The sequence below is a fragment of the Stenella coeruleoalba genome (genome assembly GCF_951394435.1).
Source record: "Stenella coeruleoalba genome assembly, chromosome: 3".
Taxonomy (NCBI): Eukaryota; Metazoa; Chordata; class Mammalia; order Artiodactyla; family Delphinidae; genus Stenella; species Stenella coeruleoalba.
The window spans coordinates 130211418-130226612 of record NC_137148.1 but is presented as its reverse complement, the minus strand read 5'-3'; the positions used below and the strand labels follow the sequence as shown (position 1 = coordinate 130226612).

The window sequence follows — 15195 nt, the reverse complement described above, 5'->3', positions numbered from 1 at the left end:
ATATTTAATCATAAATTGAATTATTTTTGTTGACTGTATTCCTTCATGTCTTAAATGTCATCTGAACATTAACATTCAACAATGAATAAAAGAGACAGAATTCCTATTCTTAACAAACTTTTAGTTTTGTGACAGTTAAATGTATGGATCAGAGGCTCATATAAGGAGTTTGGGCTGGAAATAGAAATTTGGAGTCTCTTCACATGAATGGTAGCTAAAGAAGCTGCAGGTATGTATGAGGTGATCTAAAGAGACAAGTAAGAAAAGAAGAGGGCCCAGGCAGCTTTGGGGAACACCAAAAAAAGTTAGGAAAAAAAAAAGATTCTGGAAAAGAAACAGAAGAGATAGGAAGAAAAAAGCGTAGTGTGTATGACTTCTATTAAAAAGGCGACGACCCCCATGTTATCAAAGCCAATGGATATGTTTCATGTCTTATTGTGGGATAAAAATCATTTTAATTAAGTTCATTTCACAAGGTTAGACACTGCAGACATGTAATATTTACTGGCCTCTTCTTTATCCCATTTAAGAAATCGTATTTCAAACAGTTGCTCTTAGTACCTCTTTGGCGAATTATGTAGATTATTTATAAGAATGGCTGTTGTACAATTAGAACATTTTTAAACTAGGGATTTTCTTTTTTTTCCCCACACTGTCATCACTGATTTGTAAGAAGAACAATGTTTTCAGTCAAGATTGGTTTGTTTTGCTTTCTAGTACAAATTGCCTGTACACACAGAGATCAGCTGGAAAGCAGATGGCAAAATCATGGCTCTTGGCAATGAAGATGGGTATGTGTTTGTTTCTTTATAAAAAAAACTTTGTAATTGCGCATATATTTGATCACAAGCTAATGCCATCTGTAATGTTAGTTGGGAAAACCTAGTTGTATTTGATGTTCTGACTTATCCTTGATATCCTTAAATGACTCAGCTCTCTGCATCTTTGAGAACTGCAAAATAAGTTAAATATTTTCAGCCCAAAGAGTACTCAGCACTACTCTGTGTTTTGGCTGTTGTGTGCTTCACAGAATCCTCATCTCCAGAATTAAACTGCCTAAATCTCCCTTCATTTTTTTTATAGTAAACCTAGGCAGAAATGCTTTTTAGGCCTCACCATGCCCTTTGCAACATCTTTTTCTTTTGTTTTTGTTTTTTGGGGGTTTTTTTTTTTCCCCTTTCCAATGTTGATCATAGTAACATAGTCCTATTTCAGCCATTTGTTTATTAATTCTTCTTTTAGCTTCTCCCTTGCACCATTTATTATAAGAGCCTGATAAACACAACTTTCCAGAGATTGTTGAGATTTGTGAAAACTGTTTGAAAGACTACTTTTTGTGTCTGGTTCTTTGTGAGAGAGTAACCTCTGCAGTTTATATAGGGTTATCCTATTCCATTTCACCTTTCTTTGACTGATGGGATGAGGGAGATACCTGTTTGCATTGGACTGTAATTTGAGCATCCATCTTTCTTGTCTTGGTGTGTTTCTTATTCCAGATCAATAGAAATATTCAAGGTTCCTAACTTGAAACTGATCTGCACCATCCAGCAGCATCACAAGCTTGTGAATACTATTAGCTGGCATCATGAGTATGGCAGCCAGCCAGAGCTGAGCTATCTGATGGCCTCTGGGTCCAACAATGCAGTCATTTATGTGCACAACCTACAGACCGTCATAGGTAACTTTGGTTTCTTTCCATATTGGGGTGGTATATGTGTTCCACTACTTCTTGTTCCAATTTCTGTGCCTTTTTCCTTTCTTTTCGGTATTAAAGTAAATACTATTTTTATAATTTTTCTGCTTTCAAAAGTAGTATATTCACCTTATTTAAAATACAACAAAAGTTTCAAACATGACAAAATTCCCTAATCCCATCCCTCAGTAAAAACCAGTGTTATTAGTTTGCGGCATGTTTTCTCCAGATTTTCTAAAGTATAGTTATTGCTATAGTTATTCCAGGCCAGGGGTAGGGATATGACTTTTCATCTTGTGTGAAACTGTCGCTCTCCAAAAAGATTCTGCCAGTTTATATCCCCTTCCCTCAGTGTTTCCATGTGTGACTGCAGCTAATTCTCACAGTCCTGGGAGGCAGGTTTTGTTATCTTCATTTTCCTGATTAAATTGAGGTGCACAGAGGTTAGCTCACTTCCGTAAGTCCCACAGCTAGTATATGATAAGAGCCTAGACTCAAACCCAAATTGTCTAATTGCAGAGTCTGCATGTGTTCTAGTAACTACTAGTCCCTGCCTGGCACGTTGATCTTTTTCATATTTTCATATGATGTATTCCTTAATGAATCTTAAACTTCTCTGAATTTCTTCAGCACCCAGAAGAATCATAATAAGTGGTCAGAGGCGCCTGTTCTTTTAATGTGAAGGAGATGTAGTTACTTTTTTTCTAATATGAAGAAATTATAATGTGACACTAATCTGTTTCCAAAGTGCTGGAGAGTATGTGCTGTCAACCATAGTGAAAATTTCAAGTTGACATTTTAAATTTCTCTAGAACTAATTTCCAGTGATTTCCTGAGAATCTTTATTTGTAATAACAAAACAATTTTTATTCTAGCAGTGACTCTCTCAAGTTAAAAGGAATATAGGAAAACTAATAGTGTACATAGATTTTGCTAATAATAAATAGCAGACAGTTTGTAACTAATAAGCATGATATGTTAGAAAGCTTATCCTAGTCCTCTGATTCCAAATTAAATATCTACTTTGGCAAAGGACATAAACTTAATTTTTTTAAACTGAAGTATAGTTGATTTACAATATCGTATTAGTTTTAGGTAGACAACATAGCGATTCAGTATTTTTATAGATTATATCCATTTAAAGTTATTATATGGGCTTCCCTGGTGGCGCAGTGGTTGAGAGTCCGCCTGCCGATGCAGGGGACGCAGGTTCGTGCCCCGGTCCAGGAAGATCCCACATGCCGCAGAGCGGCTGGGCCCGTGAGCCATGGCCACTGAGCCTGCGCGTCCGGAGCCTGTGCTCCACAACGGGAGAGGCCACAGCAGTGAGAGGCCCACGTAGCGCAAAAATAATAATAATAATAAATAAATAATAAAGTTATTATAAAATAATGGCTATCTTTCCCTGTGCTATACAACATATCCTTATTGCTTATTTATTTTATATACAGCTTTGTACCTCTTAATCCCACACTCCCATCTTGCCCCTCCCCTCTGCCCTCTCCCCACTGATAACCACTAGTTTGCTCTCTATATCTGCGAGTCTGTTTCTGTTTTGTTACGTTTATTCATTTTATTTTTTAGATTCCACATATAAGTGAAAACATACAGTATTTGTCTTTCTCAGTCTGACTTATTTCACTTAGCATAATACCCTCTAGGTCTCTTTTGTTGCAAACAGCAGAACTTCCTTCTTCCTTATGACTGAGTAATATTCCATTGTACATATATACCACATCTTTATCCATTCATCTGTTGATGGACATTTAGGTTGCTTCCATATTTTGGCAGTTGTAAATAATGTTGCTATGAACATTGGAGTACATGTATCTTTTAGAATTAGTGTTTTCATTTTTTTTGGATATATGCCCAGGAGTGGAATTGCTGGGTCATATAGTACTTCTATTTTTAGTTTTCTGAGGCACCTCCATACTGTTTTCCATAGTGGCTGCACCAGTTACATTCCCACCAATAATGTACTAGAGGGAAAAAAAAAAAGAGAGAGAGAAAAAATAATAATAATAATGTACCAGAGTTCTCTTTTTTCCACATTCTCACCAACATTTGTTATTTGTGTTTGTGTTTTGTTTTGTGTTTTTTGTTTTTTTCTTTGGCTGCATTGGGTCTTCGTTGCTGCACACAGGCTTTCTCTAGTTGCAGCAAGTAGGGGCTACTCTTCGTTGCGGTGCATGGGCTTCTTATTGCAGTGGCTTCTCTGTTGCAGAGCACAGGCTCTAGGTGCGTGTGCTTCAGTAGTTGTGGCACACGGGCTCAGTAGTTGTGGCTCACGGGCTCTAGAGCACAGGCTCAGTAGTTGTGGCACACAGCCTTAGTCACTCTGCGGCATGTGGGATCTTCCCGGAGCAGGGCTCGAACCCGTGTCCCCTGCATTGGCAGGCGGATTCTTAACCACTGTGCCACCAGGAAAGTCCCTATTTGTGTTCTTTTTGATGATAGCCATTCTGACAGGTTTGAAATGATGTGATTGTGGTTTTGATTTGCATTTCTCTGATAATTAGCGATGCTGAGCATCCTTCCATGTGCCTGTTGGCCATATCTTCTTTGGAAAGATGTCTGTTCAGGTGTTCTGCCCATTTTTTAATTGGGTGGTTTGTTTTTTTGACACTGAGATCTATGAGCTGTTTAGGTATTTTGGAAATAATCCCTTATCAGTCATTTGCAAATATTTTCTCCCATTCAGTAGGTTGTCTTTTCGTTTTGTCCATGGTTTCCTTTGCTGTGCAAAAGCTTTTAAGTTTAATTAGGTTCCATTTATTTATTTTTGCTTTTGTTCCTTTTGCCTTAGGAGACTGAGCCAAAAACAATACTGCTATGATTTATGTCGAAGAGTTCTCTTCTAGGAGTTCTAAGATTTCAGGTCTTACATTTAGGTCTTTAATCCATTTTGAGTTTATTTTTGTATACAGTATGAGAAAATGTTGTAATTTCATTCTTTTACAGGTAGCTGTCCAGTTTTCTCAGCATCATTTATTGCAGAGCATTAACTTAATACTTAAGAGCAGTGCAGATCTTTTTCTACTGTAATACTGTCACCCTAGTTTGTTTTTTATTTCATATCTACTGAATAACAGAAAAAGGAAAAAAATGGCCAGAATCCATTTGATTTTATTTTTACCTTCTTATATTTAAATAATTGAGACTTAGAGGAAAGTTGCAAGAATAGTACAAAGGACTCCCATATACCCTTCACAGATTCAACAACTTATATTTTGTCATATTTGATTTGTTCTGTGTGTGTATGTATGTATTTTTCCAAACTGTTTGTGTTGCATGTGTCATGCCCCATATCCCTTAATATTTGTGTATTTTGTAAGAATAAGGCTATTCCCTTACATAACCATAATTCCATTATAAACTTCAATTAATTTAATACAATAGTTTGATCTGCCATGCTTATTCTAGTGTTGTCAATTGATCCAATATTGTCTTTTATATCTAGAACAGTGTGTCAGCCTTTTTTTTTTTACCGCACCACGCAGCCTGTGAGATCCTTGTTCCCCAACCAGGGATCGAACCCATGCCCCCTGCATTGGAAGTGTGGAGTCTTAACCATGGGACCACCAGGAAAGTCCCTCATGTTGATTTTTTTGAAGAATGCCAGCCTGTTATTTTGTAGATGTCCCCTCAATTTAGTTTGGTCTCCTATTTTCTCATGACTAGATTCAGGTCACACATTTTTAGCTAGAGTGCCATATACATGATATGTTCTTGGTATCACATCCAAAATATATTATTTTCATTTTGATGGCTTTTAGAAAGAAAGAATGATAGCTAATACTTCTTGCAGTAAGCCCATGTGCCAGGCACTGTGGATATGCCTACGCACTTAACTACTAAACAACACTGCCCACGTAGAAACAATATTGAAAATCACACAGAAAGCACGTGGCAAAATCTTGACTCTTGCCATGTTAATACCCTCCTTTATGTCTTTCTGTAGTTGTTGCTGGTAGAAATGACATCATCCCCTTGTCTTATAGAGAGCAATCCTGAATCTCCAGTGACCATTACAGAGCCCTACCGGACCCTCTCAGGGCACACAGCCAAGATTACCAGTCTGGCATGGAGCCCACATCATGACGGAAGGCTGATATCTGCTTCCTATGATGGTACAGCTCAGGTACTATTGCGTCCTTGATTCAGTGGGTTCTTCACTGTGTACTCTAACTCAAACTCTTTCCTCCTTTCCCCCAGTTTTGTACAGACTCCTTCCCTCACCATTATCTTCTATAGAAAGGGATTTTTCTGAGCTCTAGAGGGCATTTTAGTTTATTAAACATATCTGGGCCCTTGGCAGGCTAAGTTTGGGGTGCATTTTACTTAGATGAAAGGGGAAATATTAACAGGAACTAGCTAAATTCTGATGTTTTTAAAGATTTCATTCTGACCTACTGTCAGTTTAATGGACTAAAGTTGATGTGAAAAGTACTCCTCCCATTCTGTTCTATCACAGAATGGTGACTATAAGTAATGAAAAAATATTTCTAATAATAAATTGGTAACTCAGACCTCCAAGTTCTCAAAAATAAAGATGAGGTGCCAAACCAGAGGTATGGGGTGAGTTTCGGATATCAGAACCAGAAGAGACCTTAGGATCTATCATCTGTGATGGATGTCTGTCTCAGTATTGAGTGGTCAATGAGCTATCTGCACAGAGCTGAGAGCCATGATGGGCTACCCTTTGTGCAGCGCAGACTGGAGTAATTCAAGAAACAGCAAGGAAATTGATCATTTGCCCACAGACAGAAGAATCACCTGTGAGAAGTTAGAACCCTAAGCATCCATCACATGTGCAGGTGTGGGCTCTGAATTAGAATTCTCTTCATGGTATCTGAATCCCCAGCCCAAAAATAACATACGATACTGGTTGAGGACAGTGAAATCCATAGGGCACCGTTAAAGCTTACTCAAAATCATCCACATGGGAATGCCTCTATATCCCAGAATACAAAAATCTCCCACAGGAAATAGCACTTTCTGAAACTGAACTCCTAAAAGTACAAATCACAAGAGGAAATAAGAGTACACGGATTTTTTCTAAAATCTATACCCCCCCAAAAAACAATAGAATAACGAGAAATTATTCTCTTGTGTGACTTTTGGTTCTAGGTGTGGGATACTCTCCAGGAAGAGCCTCTATGCAATTTCCGAGGACATCGAGGTCGACTGCTTTGCATCGCATGGTCCCCGTTGGATCCAGACTGCATCTACTCAGGGGCAGATGACTTCTGTGTGTACAAATGGCTCACTTCCATGCAAGAACATTCCCGACCTCCTCAAGGTCAGTCAAACCCTGGAGCCCATAAAGGCTTGCCTAATTCCCTTTCTCCTTTCCTCAGTAAGTGAGTTGACTGGAGTCAAGCAAGGAAGACATTCATGCAGGGCGGCAGCAACAGGATGGTAGGGTTGGAAGCCCAAGCAAGGATAGCAGCCATGAGGGGCCTGAGGACAATACCCAAATAGTAACAAGTATACCTAGCACCCAGATCTTGTTTTCTAAATATCATTCTCCATTAAAAGGGACTGACCAGGGCTTCTGGAGAAATGGCTAATTCCAGGTTAGGACAGGAAAAATACAAGATGAGCCTGCAACATCATATGCCACAAAGGAAGGAAGTGCTCAAAGAATAGAGATCATCAAAAGGACAAAGAAGCCAGCTTGAAGGGGCTGGCTATCCAAATCTGGGACATTCTGAACTTGAAATAATTAACAGAATTTCATTTCTGGCTATAAAAGAGTAACTGGTACCAGATTTGCCCACTCACCAGAAATAGCTAGAAAACTAGACAGAGTATATAAACGACTAGAAATATACCCGAAGAAATGAAATGATACATCCATATAAAGACCTATAAAAGAATGCTTATAGCTTTATCTATAACTGCCACAAACCGGAAACAACAACCCAAATGTACCTCAGCTGGTAAATAAACTATGCTATATCCTGTAGTGGAATTCTACTCAGCAATAAAAAGTAACTACTTTTAAACACAACAAAATGGATGAGTCTCAAAAAGGATTATGCCTAGCAAAAGAAGCCGGGCACAAAGACTAAATACTGTATAGCTAATACAGAGTATGAAATGTAGTCATAGGGCTTCCCTGGCGGTGCAGTGGTTAAGAATCCACCTGCCAATGCAGGGGCCGCGGGTTCGAGCCCTGGTCTGGGAAGATCCCACATGCCACAGAGCAACTAAGCCCATATGCCACAACTATTGAGCCTGTGCTCTAGAGCCCGTGAGCCACAACTTCTGAGCCCACATGCCACAACTACTGAACCCCGTGCACCTAGAGCCCATGCTCCGCAACAAGAGAAGCCACTGCAATGAACAGCCCGTGCACCACAACAAAGAGTAGCCCCTGCTCGCCGCAACTAGAGAAAGCCCATGCACAGCAACAAAGACCCAATGCAGCCAAAAATAAATAAATAAAATAAATTTTTAAAAAAAAGAAATGTAGTTATAAATCATATGAATTTCTAAAACAGACAAAACTGAACTACAGTGACAGCAAATCAGTGATTGCCTGGGGCAATGAAATGCATAACCTAAATCTAATCGTGAAAAACATAAGGCAGACCCAATTTGAAGGAAATCTGACAAAATAAGTATCCTGTAATCTTCATGAGTTTCCAGTCATGAAAGTCAAAATAAAATCTGAGCCTGTTCAGGCTGAAAGAAAGTAGAGACATAACAAGCCAGTGCAACATGTAGTCCTGGATTGATTCTTTTTGCTATAAAGGACATTCTTGGTACAACTGGCAGAACTTAAGTGAGGTGGGAGTAGACAGGAGTAATGTATCATCGTTAATTTCCTGATTTTAATGGTTGTGCTCTGATGATGTAGGAGAATATCCTTGTTTGTAGGATACACACTCAAGTATTCAGGGGTAAATGGGGCATTGTGTTTATGATTTAATGAAATCCCAAAAGGGTTTGGTTTGGTTAACGTTTTGATAATATAACTAAGAATTCATTGGGAAGGAAGGGAAAGGGCAAGAATGTTATCAAAAACAAGAGTAATAAGGTTTTGGAGATTATCTCCTAGAGTGCTTTTAACCAAGAATATATACTTTAATCTATCCTTTTCTGAACTGTGATTTCTATAGGCAAGAAAAATATTGAATTAGAGAAAAAAAGGCTCTCTCAACCTAAGCCAAAGCCCAAAAAGAAGAAAAAGCCCATCTTGAGAGTGCCTGTAAAGCAGGAATTGTGTGACGGGAATGAAGAAGAGAGTGTAAAGGAGAGCTCGGGCCCTGTTGAGAATGGAGTGTCAGACCAGGAGACTGAGGAAGAAGCCCAGGAGCCAGAGCTACCCTGTGGTGTCACCTCGGCAGGTATGTGGCCAAATCCTGTGTTTCACTAACTCTCTAGGACTTAGTAGTCATGACCAGGAAACTAAGCCAGGTCTACCTTTGACGTATTAAGGGGGTCTACTGGGTGACTGGGATGGAAATAGTGAAGTTCTATAGAGAAAACTTCTTATCAACTTGAGCAGGGTAAGACTGTGGGACAAAGTGAAACTAGGGCAATGTATACATAGAAACTTACATGGGGAAAGTTGTAACAATATGATGTCATCAGCCATGTTTACTGAAAGAAACCATTGTCCCTTACAAATATCTGACCTAGAAACTATCACCACTCTGGGAACTTGCAGGCAAACAATATAAATAGGACTGACTCATGTTTAATTCTACAGCAGAATATTTTGATGTGACAGAATTTAAAATGGCCAAAATATATGGTACAGAGTCCTCCCTGACCCTCTCCATCCCAAGGGATGGCCACTGGGACCCACAGTTTGGGTAAATAAAGATCTAAAAAGTTTAATGGATTTATTTTTTAGATTCATCAGAATACTTCTTTATCGTAAAATGTTCTTTACCCCTGTAGATCAACAACTTAGTTTGGGTTTTTTGTTTTTTGCGGGTTTTTCTGAGTTCATGGTGTGTACACTCAGGATTGTGACTCTGTATCCCATACACTTTAAATTTCTATTGGTAAAGTTGTTCCTTGTTTGTGGAATTAAATATGCAATTAGTACTTTGTCACCCAAGCCAAGTTGGGAACTCCTAGACCTATGGTATAAAGCTGTGGAGGCTAGAACCTTTATAACTTTTCCTTAGATCAATTAGTCAAGAGTTCTAAGTAATAAACTTACAGATTCCTGGAAGGCAGTTTGTGAGATGGGGAAAGGGAGACTACCCATGCTTCCTATCTGAAATATTTCATCTTATATTTGGGGTAATAGATAAAATCACACCATTAAGACTGGTATACTCTTAATTTTTAAAAAGAACTAGATTCTACATTGTTCTTATCCACATTTTTTTTCTTTTTCCCCATGATGTAGTCTCTAAAGAACCAGTTATCTGCACTCCAGCATCCTTAGGCTTTGAAAAGTCAAAAGTCACCATTAATAACAAAGTCACTTTACTGAAAAAGGAGGCACCTAAAGAAAAGTCAGGTTGGTATTTAATAATTAAAATATTTGGGGGGACTTCCCTAGTGGTGCAGTGGTTAAGAATCCGCCTGCCAATGCAGGGGACACGGGTTCAATCCCTGGTCCAGGAAGATCCCATATGCTGTGGAGCAACTAAGTCCGTGCACCACAACTACTGAGCCTGCACTCTAGAGCCCACGAGCCACAACTACTGAGCCCGCATGCTGTAACTACTGAAGCCTGCGCTCCTAGAGCCCGTGCTCTGCAACAAGAGAAGCTGCCGCAATGAGAAGCCCACACAACAACAAAGAGTAGCCCCCTCTCACCACAACTAGAGAAAGCCTGTGTGCAGCAATGAAGACCCAACGCAGCCAAAAATTTTTTAACAAAAGAATAAAAAATTTATTTGGCTATTACAAATAAATAAAATATTTTGTTAAATTATCCTCAAAAATTACATGCAACTGAAAACTCAGAAGTTTTCAGTTTTTCGTTTTGTTTTAGATTTTAAATATTTGTAAGTGTTTTGATTGTTTCGATTTGGGGTCATTTTTTTAGTACTTGAGGAACTGTCATTTTGCAGTTGTTGATGTTGCTTCACAAGTTTTCACAGGGACACGTTTGTGTGTGTTGTGAACATTGCCCCCAGCTAATTTAATTTGAAAACTTCCTTATAAGAGTGGGAACTTTCTCTGCCCAGCAGTATCCCTCCAGTAGGTTACATATAAAATGGGCATGCATTCAGTTTTGTGTTTTTGATCAACTCTTCTTCAGACAGTCGGTACTTTTATTACATTTCAGAAGCCTTAATCAAGAAGCGAAAAGCTCGTTCCATGCTTCCACTGAGTACAAGTCTGGACCACAGATCCAAAGAGGAGCTTCATCAGGACTGTTTGGTATTAGCCACCGCAAAACACTCCAGAGGTACAGAAATACACTTCCTTGGCCCATCCGTAGTCTTCTGGGAAGTGACACATAAGAAGTGCTTGTTTATATGTTATATGAATGAGCCAACAAATGTCCAAAATTGTTGTATTTCTGCATCATCCCTCCCCCACACCCTGCTTCCAGGTTCTGTCCACACTCTGACCGCTGTCAGCACTCTCCAGTGCCTTGGAGACATAATGCTGTTTTTCTATTATAAATCAAGTTGTTGCCAGCCATATGGGTGCTGGAATTGGTATGATGGCTTAAATATCTCAGCGTGAATCAATTCCATCAACTGTTTTTCCCCAGTAAACAGCATGTACATGTAGAAAAAAAAATCATTTGCTCATTGGAAATAACCCTTAATACGGCAGTTCCTTTAAAAATTTTTGATGGAAGTTTTTGTTTATAGAAGGTTTTTTGGTCTCAGTTTTTCAAAGCCCTCACCTAATGTGTGTTATTTTAACATTTGAGCAACTTTTTTCTTTTTAATTTTGAATTTTATGTGTTGAAAAGGGATGCACATGATAAAATGAAATTCAAACAGTATAAAACCTGAGCCTAACAAACCTGACAAACAAACTTAACAAACCTACCAAAGAATTTTCATATTTTGCCAACTTTGTAACCAGCAGGGGTCTCTGTTAGGGTAAACAAGGGCACAGGACTCTTTTTCTCAGCATCTGAAGTGGGTGTTACATACATTTGGAAGTAACTGGACAGAAAACAGTAACCTATTAAATGACTTCATCTTAATTTTTGTCTTTCTGAATTAGCAGAGCCAAAGGAGGATGTGTCTGCTGATCTTGAGGAAAGACTTCACCTGGGGCTTTTCACAGACAGGGCTACCCTGTACAGAATGATTGAGGTTGAAGGTGAGACTAGTCCAATCAACACAATCCTGTCCATCTTTACGCTTCCCTAACGCTTTACACATACCTCTTTTATGGCTGCCATCCTGTGGTGTGGTAATGGTTAGTTTTACATGTCAGCTAACTAGGTTTTGAGTTCCCTTATTTGCATGTTCATAAACACCCCTCACTCGCATCTGTCACAGGACCCTAAACATACAGTGTTCATTCTGAGTGTCTGAGTACAAGTGAAAGTGGGTGGGTGGGTGGACAAGTGACTGAGTGGGCTTCAGTCCCCATTATGAACACTCTGGGAAGTGACTTACCCATCAGCCAGTGACTACATATTCTAGGAATTTATTCCTGTCGTTCATCCTGCCTTTCTTTTTCTAGAAGACAGTGCAGACAGATGTTTCTGAAACATCTTCCAAATATTTCTCCTCCAAACAGGAAAAGGTCACTTGGAAAATGGCCACCCTGAATTATTTCACCAGCTCATGCTTTGGAAAGGAGATCTAAAAGGTGTTCTGCAGACTGCAGCAGAAAGAGGGGAGCTGACAGACAATCTTGTGGCTATGGCACCAGTCGGTATGTTCTTTTCAACAAAAGCCCTAGCATCTCTAGGATACATCCACTAAAGATAGACTTGTCTTGAAGGACAATTTGGCCATGTCTAATAATTAAATTTAAAATCCACATCCCTTTGACCCAGCAGTTCTGACTGTAGGAATTTAACTGCACCTACACATGCAAAATGGCAGCTATATATGGACTATGATTGCAGTGGTGTTTGTAATAGCAAAAGATTGCAAGAACCTCTATGTCCATCAGTATAAGACTGGTTAAATCTTGTATATCTATACAGTAGAAACTCTTATAGGTACCCCAAAAATGAGGCAGCTCTGTACATTCTGATACAGAGCGGAGCTCCAAAATTTAGTAAGTGAAAAGAATCAAGGTATAGATGCACAACAGAATATTTAATACTCTGTCCTTGATACTTATACATGTGTGGTTATATATTCATAGATTATTGCCAAAGGTTTCAAAAGAAACTAATAATAACGGTTGTCTCCAGGGAAAGGAATTTGGACAAGTTTGGGTAGTAGGATGCCAGGATAACAAGGAAATTTTTTATGCCATGCCTCATTTTTTAGCTTTTTATTGAAGTATGCCAGAGAGAGAGATGGAAGTACACAGGTCATGAGTGTACTTGAATTTCACTAACTGAATACACCCTTGTAACTAGCACCCATATCAAGAAACATAACATTACCAGCACCCTAGAAGCTTCTCTCATGCTCCCTTTCAGGCAGTCTACATGCACCCCAACAAGGGTAAGCACTGTCTGACTTCCATACTCATGTACATTTGAATTTTGTACTATTTTTTATGTATTACATAATCAGAGAAACAATTTACATTTCAAAATGTAGGGATGGGGAGAGGTAGATGAAACATGATCAGATGAAACAGCAACTGAATTACTATCTAAATGTTCTGCTTAATGCAGTGACTAACAAGCATTTTCAACCCAAATGTACGTGCTTTTTTTCCTTAAATCTGCTGTTTTTTGTTTGTTTGTTTGAAGCCGGTTACCACGTGTGGGTATGGGCCGTGGAAGCTTTTGCCAAACAACTGTGTTTTCAGGACCAGTATGTCAAGGCTGCCTCTCACCTACTTTCTATCCACAAAGTGTATGAAGCTGTGGAGCTGCTCAAGTCAAACCATTTCTACAGGTCTGTATGACCCAACAGTTGAACCAGCAGTTGGATGTAATGTGAAATTAATCTACGTAACAGTTCTGTTTCATTATAACCACCATAAAACCTTTATTGTAATTAAACATCTCAAATGTACACAAATATATGTTCGCTAGCTTAAACATCAGTGCACCCACCACCTATACTTAACAAATGTCAACTTTCAGCAATATTTGCTACTGATATTTTTTTTTAATTTCTTTATTGTTAATACAAATAAGGAAAAGAGCATGACACAAATGAACAGCTTAATGAATTACTAAGAGAGGAACTTTTTTAAGCCCCACCCGTGAAGTGAGAAGTATAACATTCCAGACTTAGTTGAATTGCCTTTCCCCGATTCTGTCCTCATCCCTTCTCTAGGAGTAACCACTCTTCTGAGACTGGTATGAATCCTTTCTGTTCAAGTTATTATTCTTCCACTACAGTACATATTTAACTACAGAAAACAAAAGCAACAAAATATTTCTTGTAGACAGCATACAGTTGGGTCTTGTTTTTTATCCGGTCTGAGAGTCTCTGCCTTTTAATTGGAGTGTTTTAATGTAAATATTAGTGTGACTGATTTAAATCTACCATGTTGCTATTTCATTTCTTCTTTTCCTGCTTTCTTTCAGATTAGTTAAATATTTTTTTATCTCCAGTACTGGCATGTCAGCTATAATCCTTTATTTTTTTTAATGGTTACTTTAGGGTTTATGATGAGCATTTTTAACTTATCAGTTTACCTTCAGATAATATTGTACCACTTCTTGCATACATCATACTTCTTTCTTTCTTCCTGTCCCTTCCACTATTGCTGTCATATATTTCACATACTATATACATGTTATAACCCCACATTACAATATTAGAATTCTTGCTTTAAACAATTACCTTTCTTTAAGTTTTTAAACATTTTCTTATATTTGCCCATATATTTATTTCCAGCACTTTCCATTCTCTTATGTAGATCCAAGTTTCCAATTGCTGTCAATTCCTTCTTTTCTGTGAAGAACTTCAACATTTTTTTTTGTAGTGTGGTCCCGCTGGTGACATATTCCATCAACTTTTGTTTGTCTATAAAAGTCTTTAATTTTGCCTCTATTTTAAGGGATCTTTCAGTGGGTGTAGACTTCTAGATTGGAAGGTTCTGTCATTTTGTGCTTCATAGATATCATTCCCTTTTTTCTTGGCTTGCATTGTTGACTTGACTACTGCATTTATTCTTATCTTTGTTACACAGGAACTATGTCTTTTTTCTCTGACTGTTTTTAGGACTTTCTCCACCACTGATTTTCAGCCATTTCATATGATGGCTTTGGTGAGACTTCCTTTTAATCCTATTTTGGTGTGTTGTCTTCCTTTAGAGAATGCCGGACTCTGTTTTGGCAAGCCGTAAAGTTACCTGCAGATCAACTTGATCTTTTCCTGGCTGTTTTAAGCTTTCTTAGGGCAAGTTCAGAGAAATCCATACTCTAGAATTAGTTTGCCCTCCTGCCTTCTGGTGTCTTT

At 38.5% G+C, this 15195-nt stretch overlaps 2 protein-coding genes across 6 annotated transcripts in view; one reads left to right on the top strand and one right to left on the bottom strand.

Annotated features, from left to right (window-relative positions):
- The window catches only part of GEMIN5 (gem nuclear organelle associated protein 5), a 41645-nt gene that overhangs the window by 16445 nt on the left and 10005 nt on the right, over positions 1 to 15195 (top strand). For 2 of the 4 annotated variants that reach the window (XM_079916235.1, XM_079916233.1), the window contains exons 12-21: positions 718 to 791; positions 1497 to 1678; positions 5695 to 5834; positions 6824 to 6995; positions 8824 to 9051; positions 10071 to 10184; positions 10962 to 11084; positions 11867 to 11962; positions 12389 to 12526; positions 13530 to 13677. In XM_079916235.1, coding sequence (XP_079772361.1) covers positions 718 to 791; positions 1497 to 1678; positions 5695 to 5834; positions 6824 to 6995; positions 8824 to 9051; positions 10071 to 10184; positions 10962 to 11084; positions 11867 to 11962; positions 12389 to 12526; positions 13530 to 13677 — 1415 coding nt within the window. Of the gene's footprint in view, positions 1 to 717; positions 792 to 1496; positions 1679 to 5694; positions 5835 to 6823; positions 6996 to 8823; positions 9052 to 10070; positions 10185 to 10961; positions 11085 to 11863; positions 11963 to 12388; positions 12527 to 13529; positions 13678 to 15195 lie in introns of all 4 variants that reach the window. The other 2 variants (XM_079916234.1, XM_079916232.1) reach the window with 1 other exon arrangement.
- Positions 3480 to 15195, bottom strand: part of CNOT8 (CCR4-NOT transcription complex subunit 8) — a 55354-nt gene continuing 43638 nt past the window's right edge. Inside the window, exon 7 of one of the 2 annotated variants that reach the window (XM_079916246.1) lies at positions 3480 to 3672. In XM_079916246.1, the coding sequence (XP_079772372.1) occupies positions 3583 to 3672 (90 nt within the window). In that variant the 3' untranslated portion in view covers positions 3480 to 3582. Of the gene's footprint in view, positions 3673 to 10975; positions 11122 to 15195 lie in introns of those variants that run through there. The other variant, XM_079916248.1, reaches the window with a different exon arrangement.